The sequence below is a fragment of the Alosa alosa genome, chromosome 3 (assembly GCF_017589495.1).
Source record: "Alosa alosa isolate M-15738 ecotype Scorff River chromosome 3, AALO_Geno_1.1, whole genome shotgun sequence".
Taxonomy (NCBI): domain Eukaryota; kingdom Metazoa; phylum Chordata; class Actinopteri; order Clupeiformes; family Clupeidae; genus Alosa; species Alosa alosa.
This window is the reverse complement of record NC_063191.1, coordinates 24,164,407-24,184,587: the sequence shown is the minus strand read 5'-3', so window position 1 is coordinate 24,184,587 and position 20,181 is coordinate 24,164,407. Positions and strand designations below refer to the sequence as shown.

The following is a 20,181-nucleotide window of genomic DNA, read 5'->3' as shown; positions in this document are numbered from 1 at the left end:
TAACACCAGTGACACAAGGTGGTGCGCACCAGACATCACGGAGCGCATAAGGCTCCGAGGTCCCAGTGCTGAGCTGGATACAATGCTCAACTGAACAGTCTCTCAGTCACCTGCTATTCCATTCTGACAGAGCTCTAAATGCAACTACTGCATCAGATAACATTTTCTGTTTAATTAGTTGAATAGTAGGCCGACCATAGCTGTCAGAGACAAACTCTTAAGCTTAAAATCATTATTTGACATGATCACAGATAAGCCCTTTGGGAAAAATAGAGCTGACCTCTTCTGCCAAATGTCTTTCTGAACATTCAATATTCCAGGATAAATGTAATCTCTACACTTTTCTTTTTAATAAGTTACCCTGCTTCAAAGTTGCAAATGTGTTCCATTAAACTAATTCAGATAATAAAATAATATGTATCACATTATGTTTGGCTCAAAATTGTATAGGCTACATGGCTGAACAAAATAACAGTCAGGTCGAAGGGATGTGATATGGCATTTAAAACAGGTCTGAAAAGCTACAATCATGTTTTAGTGAATTCAATTGTTTGGAAAAGCAGAAGAAATACAGTACTATATTTTATTTCTTGTAAAGCTTTCTAGACCCACCGCGATATTGACATGTTAAAAGCCATTGTCTAATTGGACGCATTCATTTTAAAGGTATTTCTCAACAGTGCTATTGGCTTTAACCAAACCTTTCAGTAATGAACTTCATCCTGGCTCTACCCACTTTGTGCCTTTGTGTTGATCACAGCTTCCCGCCTGCTTTCCCCCACGTGCAACACTGCGCTTGAACTCCTGTTATCTCCATGAGACTCCGTTCTCAAACTAGGGGCCTCAGTGATTGCCAGGTGTACTGATCTACTAATAGAGGGATATTAGGTACATTTTTATGACCTGTTTGTATTCATTTCCTATTTGTTTTCTTATAATGACTAGTCCTATTACCAAAGCAGGTTAGGCACCATGATTGACTTTATTCACCATTCTGCATTAACTGATTTCGTACAGTCTCAGTGAAAGTGTGACATTTTTATTTTATCATTTTATACTTCCTCTATCAATTGAGTGTTTTATATCATATGTCTAACTCTTCAGAGGATCAGAATATATTGTACAGTATCACTTCATACCAACTTACCCTTGGCTGAAACAGCATCCGGTGTGCTTCAGTACACATTCCAAAAACAATATAGCCTATCAGATCTCTATGTTGCTGGAGCGATACGTCTGAGTCATTGCTGTAAATTCTTATTCATGTTGTAGCATGGGGAAAACAGAAAACTAAGTCAATTACCTTTTAGTGGTTAGGCCCATATCTATAAGTAACCTACCTCTCATCCTCTTTGCTTCCCTGAAACAGATAATCTTGAAATAGCTAATCAACATGGAATGGAGTGTCATCATGCAGCACTTAGAGGTCCAAGACAGCTCCTCTGTAAATATAACCTATTCTTCACACAAGATCTGCAGCAACCTGCATGCTAAGACAAGAATTAAGAAGCACTCACCTTTTTCCTTACAGTAATGCCGACTTCAAATGTTAACTATACCAATAAGAGTAACGTAATACTAGAATGAATACTAGTATCATACTAGTACATGTATTTGACACAATCAGAATATTGTATGTACATACACAAAACTTGTGAATGTGGAGACTTTATTGAAATGTGTAACCTTGAGTTTTATTTTTGTTCCATATTTGTTTTTAAGACATTATGTACCAAGGAAACAACTTAATTTGCACTTTCGGGAAAGACATGTCTTATGTTTTATGCAGTACCCCCATGTACTGTGTAAGAATTATAGAGAGAAGAACTCGGTGTAATGATCCAGAATTCAACCTGTCATGGTTACTGGACTGTATGGCTTTGCATCTGGCCGAACTCGTATCCATAAAACCACAAATGTTTCAGAAGACAGTTTAATATCTCCACATAGGAGTATGATCATGCACCAGTGCTCCAAGACCTAATAAGTTTTATTCTTTGTTTGTTTCTCTTAATTAAATAATAATAATAATAATAATAACAATAATAATAATAGGGTGGAGCACAGTGCCCCCTTGTGGAGGAAAAACTGTCTTGCCTCTAGTACTTATTGATTTATTCATCATTGCCATACAAACTCATGCAAATATTAATGACATGAATGCTTGCAAATGTTGTGGTTATCAGATCCAGCAAATTCTAATTTGTTTTTTTTTCAACAAGTTTGTTTAGAGTTTGAATAAGCCTATTGTGCATCATTGTCAAATCCTTTTGAGCACCATCATAGTGGCATATATCCACATCCCCATAAAGTGCCATTTGGACATAAAATTTAGACATTTAGATTATGTGGCTGAAAAGTATGGGTGTCTGCAGGCAGACAGAAATGGCCAAGGTGAAATAATATATTGGCCAAAAGAAGGCTAATAGCAGAGCTGAATTATACAGACATCCATAAGTTTCAGATGGGTCTGTTCTAAAGTTGTCATAGACAACCATTGTCAATGAATGAGTGGTCTGTTTGAGTACCTGTAGAAGTGCCTGAAGTTCTTAATCTACAGAAAAAGCATTTTAAGATGATTTTTGTTCATAGCACAATTGACAGTTTTAATGCGATGTGTCAATATTATTTGATATGGAAGGTGGGAAACATTTTGTTTTAAGTTTTTTTTGTTTGTTTGTTTAAGATTGAAATGATAAACCCTTTAGCTGCATTTAGAAATTTAATTGTGTTGGTATAGGTCAAAATGTCACAAGGTCAAGTATGACGTGATGTTGAGTTAGTTTAAATGTTGATGTAATTACTCTTTCAATTGTTTCCAGTTTCAAGTGCGAAAGTAAGTGTGATTACTGCATCCACATTGTTACTGACAAGTTACATCTCTCCTCTACATTGTCTTTAGATATTCATTTTCATTTCAGAGCTAAGAGCTTTCCGACTGCATTAAGCACTGAACACAATTCTGGGTGGATTTCATCATTATACTGTATGCAGTATCCATTATTAACATTAGTCCTAAGTTTTCAGTATAGTACATTTCTCTCTCTCTCTCTCCTTCTCTCTATTTCTCTATCTCACTCTCTGTGTGTCTGCGTGTCTATATGTATGTGTGTGAGTGCATTTGTTTATGTACACACTTGCATGGGGATTTGACAGAGACTAAAAGAAAGTCACTATGTACACATCTTGGTATGAGATTAATAGACAATCTACATCAAGACTCCTTTAAATCTTGGAAAGAGGCACTGTTCTTATTCATTCTTTTTTCCTTACTCTTTTGTTGAGATATATTTTAAAAATGTCCTTATGGGTGTATATGGAAATATATTATTAAGTGTATTTTGTTCTCATTCTTTGTTCTTTGTTAGTCCTTTACACAATGTTGTAACCGAGTATATTTTAAACTGAATGTAATTTATTATGCTAGGCCCTTTTCTGCTGGTGTCCCAGCTTGAGACGGTACTGGCAGGAGGGCCTCTGAAAGCCGTCTGTGGTGTAGGGGGATTTCTGATCGGTCTGCTCAGGCCTTCAGCTCTCACACATCACTGCCTTGCCACCATCACAAGACAGCTCACTACAGTAGAAGCAAGGCTGCAGAACTGCTTATATTATCTATTAAAGGTTTTATTGTATAGGTCCTGTTTCACTGAAGAAAACAATTGGGTGAATGGGGTACCGAAAAGTTTCATTGTAGTATGTGACTATTTTATAAAAGTACTAATTTGTCAGTGTGGCAACCTGAAAATGACAATGACTAAAGTTCTGTATTTTTGTAAATGATGTAACTATTAACATTTTAGAGCACTGTATTACTTAGGTTGTGTTGCTCTCTGAACATTTCTTATCCTATTACAACAGACCCAGTGACAGATCTGATATACAGTAACTTCTGTCATTATTATTATTACAGTGTGGCAGGTCTCACCCTAGATAAAAAAAAAAAAAAAAAGGCTCACAAACAATGAATGAAATGTTTGTGAAATGCAATGAAATTAAAGCATAATTTAGAGGTTGATAAGAATTGTAAGTCAGCATTTTGTTGTTTCACTAAGTGATAATTGATCTTGAAAAGCTTACAAATGCCTGTAAGAAGTGGACATGGGACATTACACATTAAATGTGTAAACATTCGAGTTTGAAACTATTGGTGATCTTTTCAGCATTCCACAAAGTGTCTCTGTCAGAATAACAAGGGTAGGGCCTAATGTCCTCAGCCGAATCTTAAATAATGTGGTGAAAATGGTGATGGTAAATGTCAGAATGTTAAGACTTTGATGGTAACATATTTCCTGCACAATTTTCTTGGCAGTGTTGGACTTGACAACAAGGAATAAGTGTGAACCTTGCCTTACCTTCAAGAGTACTGTTCTTGTATTCTATGTTATAGAGCTCTTAAAATAGGAAGTATTGTAATTGGTCTTACAAATCAAACAAAGTATGATATTTTAAATGTGTGGCCAAAATGGTAGACTGTTGTGAAGGAGGCAATCTTGTCTAGCACTTCCTGACAAAGCTTGATGGAATTAAATTCTCACCTTTATGTTTTTCATTTTATCTTTGTATATGGTAGTAATGTGACTGCAGAATCTAATCTCAGCTCTTGACAGTGCCACATAGTTCCATCAGTAAAGCAGCACTTTGCACCAAAAGATAAGAGAGGAATATTGGGCCCTCTCACTAGAGTTTGATTTAATTTCAGTGTGACAATTTATTGGTGGTTTATTTGTGCATTTTTTTGTGCTGTTCATGTCATATTAAGTAGTTTGTTTTGAGTTTCTCTTAAAAAATATGTAAAAGTTATTATAACAAAATAAATGAAAAATTAAATAATGATGTGTGTGTGTTTTCTGCAAATGTTATCAGTTATCATGCACCCTAGTTTAAAAAATATATATTTGGTCCATCCATATTCAATCTTTTATTAATTTCAAGCCCACACTTCTAAGTTACCGCTTCCCTTAGGGTCACTGCCTGGAAGTTGGATCAGTCTAGCTCATAGACAGTAAAAGAAAGGTCTAGCTAGACCAAAGTGCCTAGGCCTGTTGGACTGCTAGGTTTTTTCCCTGTCTGTAGTGGTAATTGAAAGGGCAGTTTTGCAATTGCATTGGTTTATAGGCTACATGGTTAACTCTAGTGCCAACTTTTAAAATGAAATACTGTTTCAGAGATAAGTTTTTAAAATACTTTAATATCAACGTTACCATAGCAACAACATCCGGCTCTTCTTGGATACACATCCCTAAGCTGCTTCTGCTATTGGGTAAATGCTCTAGAGATGTCACTGTGGCAACCGAATCGTGAGGGGTTTGACACTCAAACGGAAATCCAGCCCTTGCATTTGTACTGGTCGTTTTGGTGTTTAGTCCATAGATGCGTGGGCGAGGTTTCTGGCGCCTGGATGCGGCCATTGGACTATTTACAGATCTGTTAAGTGAGGGAAAAGACGTCTCTTTTTCGTCGCTACGGAAGCCGAGAGGAGAACGGCTGGTTGCACGGCGGCGGCGGGTCTCCACCCGAGAGTATGGCGGCCAGGAATGTATTGCTGTGTGAATAAGAACAGGGGAGAGAGATGAGAGAAGATGAAAGGAAATCAAAGGGACAAAACTTGTTATATCAACTCTTGAGATTCGTGATAATTTAACAGCATTTCCTCGGATAACGCAGGCGTCTCTCGGTGGAAAAAACGGGGTTTTTCCAGGTTTCCCCCTAATGTCCTCGCAGGAGCAAGTTTTGTTTTTTTATGATGCTTTGCATTGGCGAGCTAAACAGATGAAAAAGCACAAGTTATTCATTGCCGAGTCATTTTGTTCTACCTTTATTGTATGGGGGGAATTACAGGCGTCTGAAATCAAATCATCATCAATGTCTAGGCTGCCTCGGGGAATTTTTACAATGAAACCCATCTCTGGGCACCAAGTCTTTGTGCTCTGGCTGTTTATTTCTCATAGCTAAGCAGTGGTAAGCGAGGTAACGTTAGCCATAGTCTTTACATTCCCGTAAGAATGGGATGCAGTCTGTAGCCCGATTGACAGTGTTTTTACGCGGATTCGTTTTTTAATTTTTCAATGCCGAATGGTAAGTGATAGCATCCGGCAGTATTTTTGTTTTATCCGTTAAAACACGGGAGCGATGCGCGAGTACAAAGTGGTGGTCCTCGGAAGCGGTGGGGTTGGGAAATCCGCCCTCACGGTGCAGTTCGTCACCGGGACGTTCATTGAAAAGTATGATCCTACAATAGAGGATTTTTACCGAAAAGAAATTGAGGTGGATTCCTCGCCCTCGGTTCTGGAGATTTTGGACACGGCTGGCACCGAGCAGTTTGCGTCCATGCGGGATCTCTACATCAAGAACGGCCAAGGCTTCATTCTGGTGTACAGTCTCGTCAACCAACAGAGTTTCCAAGACATCAAACCAATGAGGGATCAGATCATCCGAGTTAAAAGGTGAGGAGGATGTAAAGGGGAGCTCTTGTTCTTAGACGAAACGTCTTGACCTAATGCATAACCAATGCAGTGAGCTATGTTGCAGATGGTCTGCCATCTGATCGTTGTGGCGAGTGATTGCTTCATCTAGCCAAGCCACTCATGCAAAAGAACAGTAGCCTACTCCTTATGAAATGTATTTCATCACAGATTTATGTTTCTTTTTGTTATTGGTGTAAGAAGAGTCCTCATTGTTGCTCCTCACTTTTCTCTGATTTTTGGAGGTGCACTTAAATTGACCAAGTTGCATTTTGCATCTGACCTCATGGGGGGCAGCTCAGGCCAGCTCAGGCCATCTGTAGACATTGTGAAAACCATGTTAAATATCCAGAGATTTTCACCACCTACCCTAGTGCTAGTATGGTGGTAAGGATGTTATATATATATATATATATAGAAACGTGTCATAGTCTACAGAGCTAAGCCCCTCACCTGTTGGAGCTGCTGGACGCCTTTGCGGTTACCTGTTGAGGTGTGTGTGTGTGTGTGTGGTCCACAGCTACTGTGTTGTCAAAGCTTTCTTGCATTTGTATAGTCACACTATCACCACAGACAGTTTCATATAGACCCAAGCCATATGTTGCCCAGTGCACAGTGTCAGGCCCCCCTCTGTCCTGCTGCTCATCAAAAAGTGTTAGGCTGACTGGGCGCTTTTCTCCTCTACTCTTTTATTTGTGTGTGTGTGTGCGTGTCTGTGCGTGTGTGTGTGAGCTTGGAAACTTTGATAAGTTGCCCCCCACAGTTGTGTGCTGCAGCCAAGCACAGCACCCACAATTCAGTGTTCTTGCAGCCCAGCAGAAGGAGGGACGCTTTTGGCAACACATCCCGGAATAGGGCTAAAGCTGTACAGGGTTAGGAGTGGCTAAATTGGGAGGAGGGGTAGGGTTAAAAAAACAGAAGCCCACAGAAAGGCCTATCCCTGCAGAGAGAGAGGGAGAGAAAGAGAGGCAAAGAGAGAGAGGGATGTTTTAAATGAAAAAATTGAGCACAAGCTGTTTGGAAAGAGCAAACAAGCACAAATAGGAATCATCTGTGCCATGCTGTTTCACTAATATTGTGTGAATACTGCTTGCATTAGATCACACTTCTGTAAGATGACAGGACTTAAACAAATTGATAGCACGCAGGGTTCTACTTTAGTACTTTGTGACATTTGCAGGACCATTTTGGTACTCATGGAGTGACTTGATGTAGGCTACGTAAAATGATCTCCCTTCCAAGTGAGCAGGGACCAGTTTAGTTGAATCAGGAGGGGGGAATGCGTCTCTCTGTCACTATAGTAAATAGCCCAAATACAGATACACAAAATTAGGTCTGGTAGCGGTGTAGACTGATTTATTCAGCAGCATGGTTCTTAGGGTTCTAAGGCCAGGGTGTTGGTGTGGTGAGTTGGACTGGCTTTAGTGGAGTCTGTCTTTCTCATTATCCCCATACAGCCACTGTTGTTACCCCTGTGTGTTCATCCCCCACATGATGCAGGCTGGAGTTTGATAAATACATCTGATCATAGAATAGAATTTGGCGAGCCACCACGTTAAGCAGGATGGTCTTACTGAGGGGACATCTGCTCGTAATAGACTTGTCTTGTGGTTACTGAGCACAGCCTCGTGTCACGGAATACCGGATGGACTGACACCGGTTCTCTCTTGTCGGTCATATTGCTCCAGGATACCGTGTTGCGGTTGGTTTTGTGCTTCGCTGTCATTCCATGTAGGGGGTTGGCATAGTTTACTGCTGTTCTCCTTTCCCCCCCAAATACTTCCCCCACCATATACCTCCACCTCACATTCTCATCTTGGGCTTTTGTGTACTGTAAGCAGGCTGTTGCATTTGGCTTTGTTAACAAGCCCAGGCATTCCTGCTGTGCTGTGCGTCTCCTTTATGTGGAGGCCCGCTGCATTTTTACTGCCTGTTGTTTGGCTGTGGCATTAATGGCAGGAAGACAAAGGAAAGGAATGGAAGTGGTTAACTCGTTCAATAAATTCTGCTGAAAGACTGAGGCCCTCTTTCCCATTACTGACACTGCAGGTTGCCGGCTACCTCCGCATGCCTGCTCGTCCGCATACCAGCTAGGGCAAGACAATCCCAACTCTGACCTGTCCATAAGTTAGCCTACTGCACTGACCCAAATCAGTGTCTGCCCACTCCATATGATGTGCTGACGGTTGACTTTGTTTCTTTAACTTCCCCCAAACCCCCAAAACACTCACCTTGCTCTTGTGTTTTTATTGACCTCCATCATAAATGTAAGATAAGTATTTTATGGACTCTGCCTTAAAAGTCTGACTATAACTTGCCTTAGAGTATACTCCTCAAAGACAAAAGTGTTTCTGAACTCAGTTTCATCATCACTGAACAGTGGAGAAATGTTATGACATATTGAGTGATTCTGTTTGAAATCTGACAGTGACAACAGGCTGTCAAGATCTGCCTGATTGCCCATTTAATTACCGTGAATTTGATTTACTGTTGTAGTCACACTTTCCTATTATGTGGATGAGGGCTAATTGACACAGTTGGAATTCAAGGGAACTGACCACAATCAATACAACAGTATGACACTATTGCAAGGCTATTTTTACATGTTATTACATAATCATATGCAGAAACATTTCTCCCCAAAGATTATGTAGAACTAGGGGGGAGTAGTAGTCTGCATGATGACTCAACTCAAGTACAGAGACGGGCTGCCCACCAGGTACAAGCTCTAAAGGCTGAGTGAGTGCTGAGACTAACTCACAACCAGCCTCAGGGTGGTGGCGCATAGGCCCTATCTGTAGTTTCACCATTGGCCTTACCACGCCTCTGTTTCAGTTAGAACCATGGGTCTCTTGTCTTGTAATTTCTCAGTTGAGATGCCCTGTATTGCACCACCTCTGGTGTTTTCCCTCTCAGTTCAATCCTCACGAAAGAATTGTTTTGGTGAGAGAAGTGAGGAGTGGTCTGGAGGGGGCAAATCAGAATTGATTTACCACAGTATTGCGCTGAGAAGGTGAAAGAAAAACCAACTGAGGTTCAAACTTCAGGGCAGACTTACACCACTGACGAATAAACCATCTGAAAAAGCTCATTTAAACTCTCCCAGACAGGCTGAAAGATTAACCTACAGTATCTTTGGATTGGGTAATTGGCTTGGTAATTTGCTTGGCATGCACCAACATGCTTAAACCTGTCAGCTTTGAGGTGGTCTCCACAAGTAGGCCTGCATGAAGGATCTGGCCCTCTGCAGAATCCATTAGCAAGGCTTGGCACAAAAGATGCTCCACATCTATATTGAATGATTCAGACATATAACGTTCAATTGCGACTTGGACATGTTGTGTAGTCGTAGCTGTAGGTTACTGAATCACCAACCCGCTGTGTGCACATCAGATAAGAGTGGTGAGAGATAATCAATCACATTGCTTTAGTATTGAAAAGTATCCATGCCTACACATTTCTTGGGTAATTATCCTTGTCTGCCATGGAATAGCTTCACTACAGTAACAATGAATCTTCAGGATATAGCTGTTGCAGTTACGTTGCTGTTGCAAAAAAATGTATTTCAGAGACTGTTTTTGTAGAAACCAGAATAGACATTGACTGCATATCATTACCCGATAAGCATAATAAACCTTGTCATGGTATAAGCCTAGCTCAAGCCCACAGCTGCATTTCAAGTGGAAGGTGCAAATGTAATCAAATCACTGGGCCTCATTCACCAAAATCGAGAGTTGAGAAAAGTCTACATTACAGGATTTTAACATCTTATCCTGTGTATTAATGTAATGTTGATTCCAATTGTCTTTTTGAATTGAAAGCCAGTTGCCATCAATCCCATAAAAGGACATGCGAAGAGAGCTGTGTACACACGTTATAAATCACACACAGATATTGAAAAGAAAAGTTAAGAGATAGAAGGAAAAACTTCATTAGTCCAAGTGTGCTCTCACGTGTGATCCTGTTCTTACCTAAGAACAAATGCCCAACAAGGTGATCCTGGTGAATGTCAGAATTTTTGCGAAAAACTGCAAAAATCTGTTTTAAGAAGACATTTCTTCCTAAGAGATGTTTGTGAGTGAGGCCCAATGCAGTGAAGGAAGAAGTCATTGTTGGGGCCTGTTTGTTTGTTAGCTGGGAGCATGTAATGTCAACGGGATGTTGTGTTTACTCAGTAAATGTTAAGTTTGGGGGGGTGTTGGGTTCATAGTACATCTGTTCACTCACTCCTGTAGCCTTGAAGTATTTTACAAACATCCGAAATTGGTGGTTGTTTCCAACTGAAGTGTTTAGGGATGACATTTAGAGTTTAGCTGTGTTCTATCCTCGGGCAGTGTTCATTAGAGTACCGCTGCATCTGTCTTAAATCTATATTGCTTCTGTCGACCTTTGAAGAGTAGAGCGAGGAAACAAACTCCTCTACTGTAGATGTGTCTTTCTAGGATGGAGGTGCATGTAGATCTAGCATAATGAGAACATTGATTAATGAAGATCTATAACACAATAAAGGCAAAACACATGCCCTAATAAGGTCCGCTAGGTGTGGGTTCGGCTCCTCCTGTCGAATCTAGGCTAACCTTTTAAAATCTGACCCAGATTTAGTCTTTATGTTTCTAATTCCCAGGCTCTCCAGACCTCATCAGCAGCTAGACTTCGGTTTTATGCCAAACACCACATCTGCACACACACCAGCCCTGCCAGACGCACACATTCACACAAACGCACACTCACACACCTTATTGATGAACTTTCCCTGTGGTGACAGCCTGTGGCTTCTGCAGCTGTCACTGTTGCTGGCCACCAGTGAGGCAGTCCAGCGGGTCAGAGGCACCGGCCTGTGTCGCGCGCGTCCTGTCGCCCCCTGTCACGCCGCATCAGTGTACGGCGGCGACGCGGCGTCACGGCTCGTTATTAGCAGAGGTGATGGGTGCAGATGATGAATGGCGCCGCCACGAGACTCATCAGCCCGGAGCTCAGGCTCGGTTAGTGCGGCCCAGGTGATGGCCGGCGACAGTCTGCTGTGGACGTGGCGACTGCAGAGCGACTGAGCCGAAGAGAGAGAGAGAGAGCCATGACTGATGAAATGCTGGAGAAAGGCGCCTTATTACTTTCTGCGTGTAATCCCATTGAGGATATTAGAGCTGCTTGCCGCGATCGTTCTCAGCGATGGAGAATGGATGTGTGATTCTCAGCACTGCTTATTTAATCCCTCAAGTGCAAGCTCCATATGTGTCATCACCACACTATACTCTCCTCAATACACAGAATGGATTAGAGAAGTACTTTTGGTCCTAATGAAAAGTACATCACTGGATTTCATATTTTCAGTTATTATAGCCCATTGAGCACATAATGCACAAATATTTTTGCTAACACACCTGAGTTCCTTATCTAGATTTTCTGTCCTATATAATTTGACATACAAATGCATCACAATTATAGTAGTCCAGTAGTTCGTCAGACCTCATCTCATTGATGGGGTCTGGGAACTAGACATTCATTTTCTCGTATTTGAAACATGGTTTACGAATGCCCAGAGCCGTTTATTGGGCGCTACGAATGTCTATCAAATGTGTCTGTACGTAGCTCATAATGCCTCGGTGTGTCGTCATTGTCTTGCTGCCCTCCATCCGTTCTGTGATTGGTTCCTTCGTTGAGGTGAAAACGAAGTCCATAGAATCCAGGCTGCCTAGCAGCGTGAATAAAATCGTGCGCGCAAGGCAGCATGGGAAAACCCAGGCTAGTAGTCCAGAGTTCTTGCAGTAGCTTTAACAGGACATGGTTTCACCCTCTTCTGGGCACCAGCCAAAATTAGCATTTTATTCACAAGGACTGCTGCAAACAATCGTCCTGGGAATTGAGAAGGGTGCATGATTTTCCCATTTTAACTTTAGCATGGCCATTCAAAGGTGCAGAGCACTGCAGAGCCAGGAATGCAATGACAAATAATTACAGTGGCAGAACTTCACGATTTTACTGCTCAGACGGTGATAATTGGAATGATTGCATGGAGCTGTGTGACAAATCTAGTGAATATCTGAACAGAATTCATAAAATTCTTTCTGCATTCAAAATGGTCATTCCACAGAAGCACATAATTATATGAAAAGCAAAGGGCTCGCTCCACCTCTGTCTTCCCCCCATGGAAGCCATAAGGTGTAATTTGCGTACTTTCTTGTTTTAAACTGTGTTTGAATTCTCCTATTCTTCTGTCTGTTTGAAGTGTCCATATTAGACTTGAAGCAGTATTTGTTTGCAAAGATGACACAGATTGAATAGCACCAGATGTGTGATGCACCGTTGATCCAAAGAGACTCCGCCAACTACTCTCATCTCTCTCTCTCTCTCCAGTCTGAGAATAGTATCTGAGCTTTCACAGGAAACGCAGTGACGGAAGTGGTTTCCTCCAGCCGCCCTGAGACTGCAGATAGAGAATGTAGGGACATTGTTGAGAGACTGGGGAGAAGAATTAGGTTATGTGTCAGCTGTTGTCTGTTTTTATCATTTGCCCGTTCCAGCATCACCCAGTAGGCTGTTGCTGGTGTGCTCCATCACGCGGTGACGCAGCAGCCCTCGTACAGTAAGCCTCTTTGCTGAGCTAGTTAGGGGCCAGACTCAAGCAACCTGCTAAAGCTCTTGCTGTACGGCTCCAAAGCAGAGGGCCGGATTTCCTATCCCAGCAAATTTGCAGTGATTACTGCAGCAGATAAAGCCATGCAGGGTTTGATTTTTGCAGAGGTTGGGGCAGATTTATGTCTCGTGACATAGTCATATCCTCAGACCGTTTCCAAAGTGCTGTAGATGCACTCTGGCACTGGCAGAGGGGGTATTTGATGCAGCCTCCAATAGTCAGTTCTTAATCACCTGAAATGCTATAACCATAATATTAATAGTTAATATTTAATAATAAGCAAAGTTATTGCACTGTTCAATCCCTTCACTGTTCACTTTTCTATCTAGTATCTACACTTGCTTTGAAGAATGTAAACATAATAAAATTGCTTAACAAAGGACAATATAATATGGAATAAGTTATAAGATGTAGATGTTATGACCACAGTCCAGATTGTGTAGGAGGGCTAATATAGCCTGTAAAACAGTCAGGTGGACCGCAGACAAAGTGATATGATGGTAGGGTGGTGGTGTGCAATTACTGCGCTATAACTGAGCTTGTGCTAGCCAGACATTTGAGAAAGAGCTTCTCACCCCCATCCACTTTGTTTCTATTGCTTGCCTATCACCTGCATAGTCACGTTTACCATGACCTGCTTACCATGTTTAACAGGCTTCTAGGTGTTTCAGAGCAACAATTTTATCAGCATCTTTGGTTTTAAAAGTAACACAATGTAGGAATTCCCCTTTTAGTTAGCTTTCAGCATGCAGGGAACCCATCTAGCACTAAAGGGTCATGCTTCTACCCGCGACAACATTAGATTACCAGGTGGCCCGGATGTGCATCGCTGACACCAATGTTACACACTACGTTCTCTGTAGTGTAGGTCAGTGTAACATCAAAATCAGTTTGAAGCTGTTATTTTAAGGTAAAATAACTACATTGTTTAGCTTTTAATGTTGACTATGCAACATAAGAGAGCTCTCCATAATTATGTGCAGTGATGTTCATTTAGGCTAAAGGGTCTATCTACAGTAACATGTCTGCAAACCAATCCACATTAGTTTACTAAAAATGCAGCTCAAGATTCAGGCAGCACAAGACCCAAGAAATGTAGTGCAACTGTGGGTCCAGACTTGGCTGCAGTGCTCTAAATCCTGTTGTCTGGCCGAGCAGGTCGAGTGCAACTCACTTCCACTGTCTGTGGCTGGAACTAGTGCTAGCACAAGGCCCCGGCAGCTCCCACCTCCCCTCAGCTAGATCAGTTGATGCGTCATACATTATATATAAGGTGTGTCTGGGAGAGGTGCTGTGGGTATTTGCAGGGAGAGTGCTTCGATGTAGGCGGGCTGTCTTAGTGCGGTGCGCTGTTTGTGTGTGTGTCATTGTGTGTGTGCGTGTGGGAGAGTTTTTTGTGTGAGTGTATTTTTTTCCTCGCCAATTTATGTGTGGGCGAATAGTTCGAGGTGGGGTGTCGGTGGCTGTTTCTGCAGAGCGAGTAGAGTGGGGAGAGGAGAGGAGAGGAGGAGAGGAGAGGAGGAGAGAGAGAGTGAGTGTCAAGTGTAGAACTGTGGAGTTGAAAGCTCTTCAGTGGGGGTGGGGGGGGGGGTTTGGTTGGTGGAGGTGGGCTGCAGTAAAGCTGGCTTCAGATGCAGCCTACTCCCGGCGAGCTGAACAACACCTTCCGTGCGAAACCCTCCCAGTGCGGGGGCTGCTGTCCGTGGCAGCCGTCCTCGCACACCTCTCCCAGATTGCAGGTTTCCCTCCTCTGTTATTACGGCTATTTTTGGCGTGCCTCCTCCAATGGCGCCAGATTGCAGCGCTCGGCGTCCATGTTCCCGGGCCCCACAGCACCCCGCTCCACTCCAGAGGGAGGAAGTTCTAGCCACCTGGCATCTCCCACCACTCGGCTATTATTGTCTGCGTGTGTGGTGGACCGCTGGGAGGAGAGGAGACACGTATATTTTCCCAGTTCCTCCAGCTAAAACAATGTTAGCTGTCTTCCAGCTATCCACAGTTTAGATCTCCATCCATCACTGTCAGAGAGAGCAAGCGCTTACGTTTTTATCTTAAAAGTGAAAAAAAAAAAGTAATTTATTTTTCTCGGGAGCGGGGGGAGGCAGACATCCGTGTCCGTGGCACCAGGGAGAGGAGCCGGGTTTCCTTTCCTTATATCTCATTGGCTAAAGAGCCTGGCGAGGGACACAGTCCTAGCAATAGATTATCTCCACTACACAGACAGGTACAGTACACACGCATACGTTCAGACACAGCCATATATACTTGTATACAAACACTCACAAGCACACATAGCCTACACTCATACTTGCACTCACACAGTCACAGAGGCACACATGTAGGCCTGTACACGTATGCTGGCTGGCCCTCCGGCTGAACTGATGGTTGGGCCCATGAATGAAATGAGGGCAGCCTGTAATCTGTAGTCATGTGGCTGCATGCTGTCTCATGTGATGGTCTCAGCCCACCCAGAGATGGGCATTTGAGTGTGTATGCATGTGTGTGTGTGTGTGTGTGTGTGGCGGGGGCTCTCAGAAGGGTTCATCCATCTATTCCTCCATGCTGTTTGGAATAGAGCAGATCAGTCTGGTGGGGGAGCATGCTGGTCTCCTAAGCCCAAATACAAGGCGTTTCCCAGCATGGGTCTTAATGGGGTGTCGCCACAGAGTGCCGTCTGCACCCTCCCACCCAACCAAGCCACTCACTGCCACCACCACCACCACCACCCCGGCCTTCAACCCACCGCTGTGTAATTAGGGTTTCCTTCAAAACAGAAAAAGACGGCAGATGACGATGGTGACTGCAGCCTTGCATACCCACAGTGAAATTGCACTTTGCACAGTAAAGGCCTGAATGGAAACACACTGCTGCCTGGGGCTCTTTTTTTCTTTCTCATGTAGGCCTGGTTGATCAGCCGCATTAGCATGGTGTACTATGCTGTGAGATCACGTCTAACTGAGAGATTGATATCACAAAGCATCAAATCATTTCCGAATCAGAAACCAAATCCAGTGTGCAGTTTGCCTTTTTAGTTATTAGGATTTATTGATTCACTCGTATTATTGATTGATTTCTAGCTGTTCCTTATGTTCAGAGAGCACCAGAGCAATTTTCATACTTTGAACACACCTGTCAAAGCCCTTCTGCTGCAGTCGTCGGTCAATATTTCCAAGTGGTTATTCTTAGCCGAGGCCTACACCAGCAAGGCAGTGATTACAATCCTGGATGGAATTTCCAAAGCTACAAAGCGCCTTACTCTTTATGAGTGGAGAGACCATGTTCAGTTCCTTTGTCTGTCTGCAGTTACTGTACGGCCTCAGGTGTCAGGTGCTAGCAGTGATCGCTGACTTCCCTCACAGAAGCTACTCTGATGTTTTTCCACTCTTCACCCCCCCTCTCCCTCCCCATCTTTATCTCTCTCTCCATTCCTCTCTCTCTCTCTCTCTCTCTCTCTCTGCCCCCTACTGCTGTTCATTTTCATTTCATCCTCTCTTTGTTAGCCACCTCAGTTAGCTGTTTCTGTTTTTCTGATTTTTTTTTTTTCATTTTGGAAAACGGGTAATAATTTAATGCCATGAATATTTCATGCTTAAAAGGCTAACTTCTGAAAGTGATAATGATGGTTGATGGCCAGCGGTGGTTGAGAGGATAATTCTCTTGTTATGCTGTCAATAACATGCAGGGAGAACCTAGTTTTAATGTGGCGGTCCATTGTTTTTCCCTGGTGTTGGACACTTACTGCTGTGGTGCTCTAATATTATCTGTGCTGTCATTAAAGTGTCCTGTCTAAAGAAGTATTGTGTTGGCACAGGAACACTCACAAATGCCTCATGAAAGAACGTTTTTCTTAAAGGTACACTCTAATCATGTTTAGTTCTAACAGAAAATGTGCTTTTGATGGAGCCCAATGCTCTTCATGGATTTGTTACTGTCGCACTGGATATGGGGAAAAAGAGAATGCCAGACAAAGACAGTTATGTGCAATTTTAAATGTTGATTGGGATGCAGTTCGGAAACAACTGGTATTGATATGTTGTGCAACCGCACAATTTTTCCAACAGCGTCTGGTTTATATGAGTTGCACATCAAATACAAAGATGTTCGGTGTGGTAGACAAAATCATGCTAGTCCAAAAACAAAGTTATCCTCAGAATGTACAGGAATAGTTCTCCCGTAACCTGAGGGAGATGTGGGCTGATCTGGAACATGGTCTGTTATAAACTGGTGCTCTCACATCCTACACATCTTGTTTCAAGTCTTTTGGGCTTGTAGACAGGTTCCACATTACATAACATGACTCAGAGAATAAGGACGCCTGATGTAACAAGCGGTTTGTGGCATTCTCACAAGTGATGCTATCCCTCTCAGCAAGGCTTGGAGTTCAAAGCAGCGCAGTGGATTAAGGCTCTCTCCTCTCTTCTCCTCCTCTCCTCTCTTTTCCTCTCTTCTCCTCCTCTCCTCCCCTCCTCACCTCAGGGAACACTGCCCACTTCCTGCTTGAAGGGCACTATCGAACAGTATTCCCTCAGTGGAAGCTGTAGGCTGAAGCCACCATGATGTATTTTATCATGAAATGAGGAAAGAGCAGTTCTCTAAGAGCTCCTGTGATTGTATTGTAGGCAAAAGTGTAAAAGTGCTGTGTGTTATAACAAGCGTGTGGATCTGTTAATGCCACGGCTCTCGGTTGGTGCTTTTGGAAGTATGTGGAGAAGATGGGGACAGTGTAAAGTGAATGATCAGCTGATTCCTGAAAGATAGATATTTTTTGTTGATCAAATCAAAAGCTGCTGTTCTTCCTCTTCTTCTTGGCAGGTATGAGAAGGTTCCGGTGATCCTGGTGGGGAATAAGGTGGACCTGGAGAGCGAGCGGGAGGTGTCGTCCAGTGAGGGACAGGCCTTGGCCGAGGAGTGGGGGTGCCCCTTCATGGAGACCTCGGCCAAAAGCAAAACCATGGTAGATGAACTGTTCGCCGAGATTGTGCGGCAGATGGACTACGCGGCCCAGCCGGACAAGGATGACCCTTGCTGCTCCGCTTGCAATATACAATAGCCACTGAGCCCACATGGGCCTCGTTGGAGTCTCCAGACAGGAGGGTGAAGGAGAGCAAACTCACACACTCAAGTCATGAACGGCAAAGGATACTCTTGTTTTTGGTGCATACAAATCCCTCATAAAGTAATTAAAAAGTGGTTATGTTTATAATTCAGTGGACAAGGAGAAGAGGCATCTTTGTTAGCCATACGACCTGAGAAACTGGACAAAAAAAAGAGCACTCGCCTTATGTCATCCTGTTTTCTATGGCTAAAGAAATTGAGATTTCAGAGCAGGATTTTCAAACTGGTTTTTAAAGAAGCTTTTTTTTTATGTTTCGCTGTGGTATTATTTGGTAATATTTCATTGAAACTGGTTTTATTTTGTGTTTGTGTGTGTGTGTGTGTGTGTGAGTGTGTGAGAGCGTGTGTGCATTTTGTTGTCATGACCCAGTTTTTTTGGGCACTTTTTCTTTCTTTTTTGCTTGAGCCTTCCTCACTTTAAGTCACCAAGGCACAGAGGCAGACATCTACTGCACAGCCCCCCAAGAGGAGAGATTATCCCCCCTGATCCACTTGTTTGAAACGTTGATGGTTAATTGATTTGTGTACCCTGTTTCTCTCGGCAGAGCTAAAGAAACCATACCTCCAGCAGAGAGGATGTTTCTACTCATCACTGTCACAACCAAAGAGGCGACTTGAAAGCGCCTCAGTTCTTTCTTGTCGTTTGTTTCTTTATCTTTTCATCATTTTGTCTTTTTTTTTATTTTGAGAAAAGGGATTGAAAAAAAGTGGAAGCCCATCTCTTGTCCTTGAAGACATCAATATCATGATGTCCTCACTGTTAGTTCTCTATTTTTTGGAGATCTTTTAAGAAAGTGCACAGGTGTCTCTCCCGCAAGCTGTTAGCTTCCACTGAGGATGGCTCTGCACAGTGTAATGAGAACTTAATTCCCATGGGAGTCCTCGGAACTGGGCTCCGTTTGGAGTGAGGGAACTGTGTTTTCAGTTTTTCAATGAAGGACATTTTCTCTTAAGGTGCCATCAATCATTCTACTAGCCACTTCTGTCATGTCCTCTGATTGGGAATCAAGATACTTTGAGGTGCTGAGAGCTTGTTAGCTTCTCACTCATCTTTATGTATTCAGAGTATTCATAAAAAAATGATAGTAATAATAGTGTAATAATATTGACGATGCTAATAACAAACGGTAATTAACTGTAGTGTAAATAATTTTGTATGGAAGGTGCCAGCTCCTCTTGAGACACAGACGTTAACACTCATGTGGAATTGTCAACTGTATGCATGGCTAGTAAAACAAACAAACAAAAAAGGACGATCATTTTTTGAGATTTATTTTTTCAGCAGGTTGAAATCCGCCAGCCAAACACGTCTGGAACCGGGACACTGGTCTGCAATGTACGTCTGTGATAACCAGAGGCAGGACAGCGCCCCCTCTGTCCATTCTCATTGTTGATTTCTTTTCTATTTTTTTATGTGAGTATTTACTCTTTCTCTCTCTTCCTAAATTGAATGGCGACACGGTTTCATTTGGCATCTGAACAATAAAGTGTGTTCAACACGACTCTCCAGGTTTCTGTTGCATTTTCTCTCATGTTGTTGCTCGAAAGAGGAGAGACTGGACCTATTTTAGTGCAGGCAGGACAGTTTTGCTTTTCTCCGAATGATGTTGCCTTCTGAGCAGCTTGTTTAATTTTGCATCAGAAACCAAAAGCGGATGATTAGCTGTTCCCTGCCCATATGATCAAAAGTGTCTCTTTCTCTTGCAGGGGTAAGTTGTTACATACAGGGCAGGATGTGTGTGGTGTGTGTGTTTGTGTGTGTGTGTGGGGGGGTATAAGTAATGGCACCAATGGAGTTTTAGCTGACTGCAGTCATGGATACTGATATTGGCAATTAGTATCCCAGCCCCTCACAGCCTGGGGGAAGGTGCAGAGAGAGACTCATAACATTGTCAGAGGAAGACAGCTGGGCAAACAGAAAACACTAACCTCACACTGGGGTGCTGTTAATAGCCATTTGTGCAACGTGGAGCG

The 20,181-nt window shown here is 42.7% G+C and overlaps 2 protein-coding genes across 25 annotated transcripts in view; both read left to right on the top strand.

Annotated features, from left to right (window-relative positions):
- Positions 1-4,830, top strand: part of LOC125291539 (muscleblind-like protein 2a) — a 33,128-nt gene extending 28,298 nt beyond the window's left edge. For 8 of the 24 annotated variants that reach the window (XM_048238295.1, XM_048238300.1, XM_048238299.1 and 5 more), the window contains one exon: positions 3,428-4,830. In XM_048238295.1, the coding sequence (XP_048094252.1) occupies positions 3,428-3,780 (353 nt within the window). In that variant the 3' untranslated portion in view covers positions 3,781-4,830. Of the gene's footprint in view, positions 1-760 lie in introns of all 24 variants that reach the window. The other 16 variants (XM_048238310.1, XM_048238314.1, XM_048238309.1 and 13 more) reach the window with 4 other exon arrangements.
- A 482-nt stretch (positions 4,831-5,312) lies between these two features.
- LOC125292459 (ras-related protein Rap-2a) lies at positions 5,313-19,709 on the top strand. Its single transcript, XM_048239754.1, has 2 exons — positions 5,313-6,443; positions 17,905-19,709. The coding sequence occupies exons 1-2, from the start codon at positions 6,130-6,132 to the stop codon at positions 18,140-18,142; spliced, it is 552 nt and encodes a 183-aa protein (XP_048095711.1). The 5' UTR covers positions 5,313-6,129; the 3' UTR covers positions 18,143-19,709.
- Positions 19,710-20,181: the final 472 nt, after the last annotated feature.

Excerpts from the sequence above, each read along its gene's own strand:
- LOC125292459 (XM_048239754.1), top strand. The coding sequence starts at position 6,130 with ATGCGCGAGTACAAAGTGGTGGTCCTCGGAAGCGGTGGGGTTGGGAAA. Across the intron at positions 6,444-17,904 it reads CAGATCATCCGAGTTAAAAG|GTATGAGAAGGTTCCGGTGA; the intron begins GTGAGGAGGATG and ends TCTTCTTGGCAG.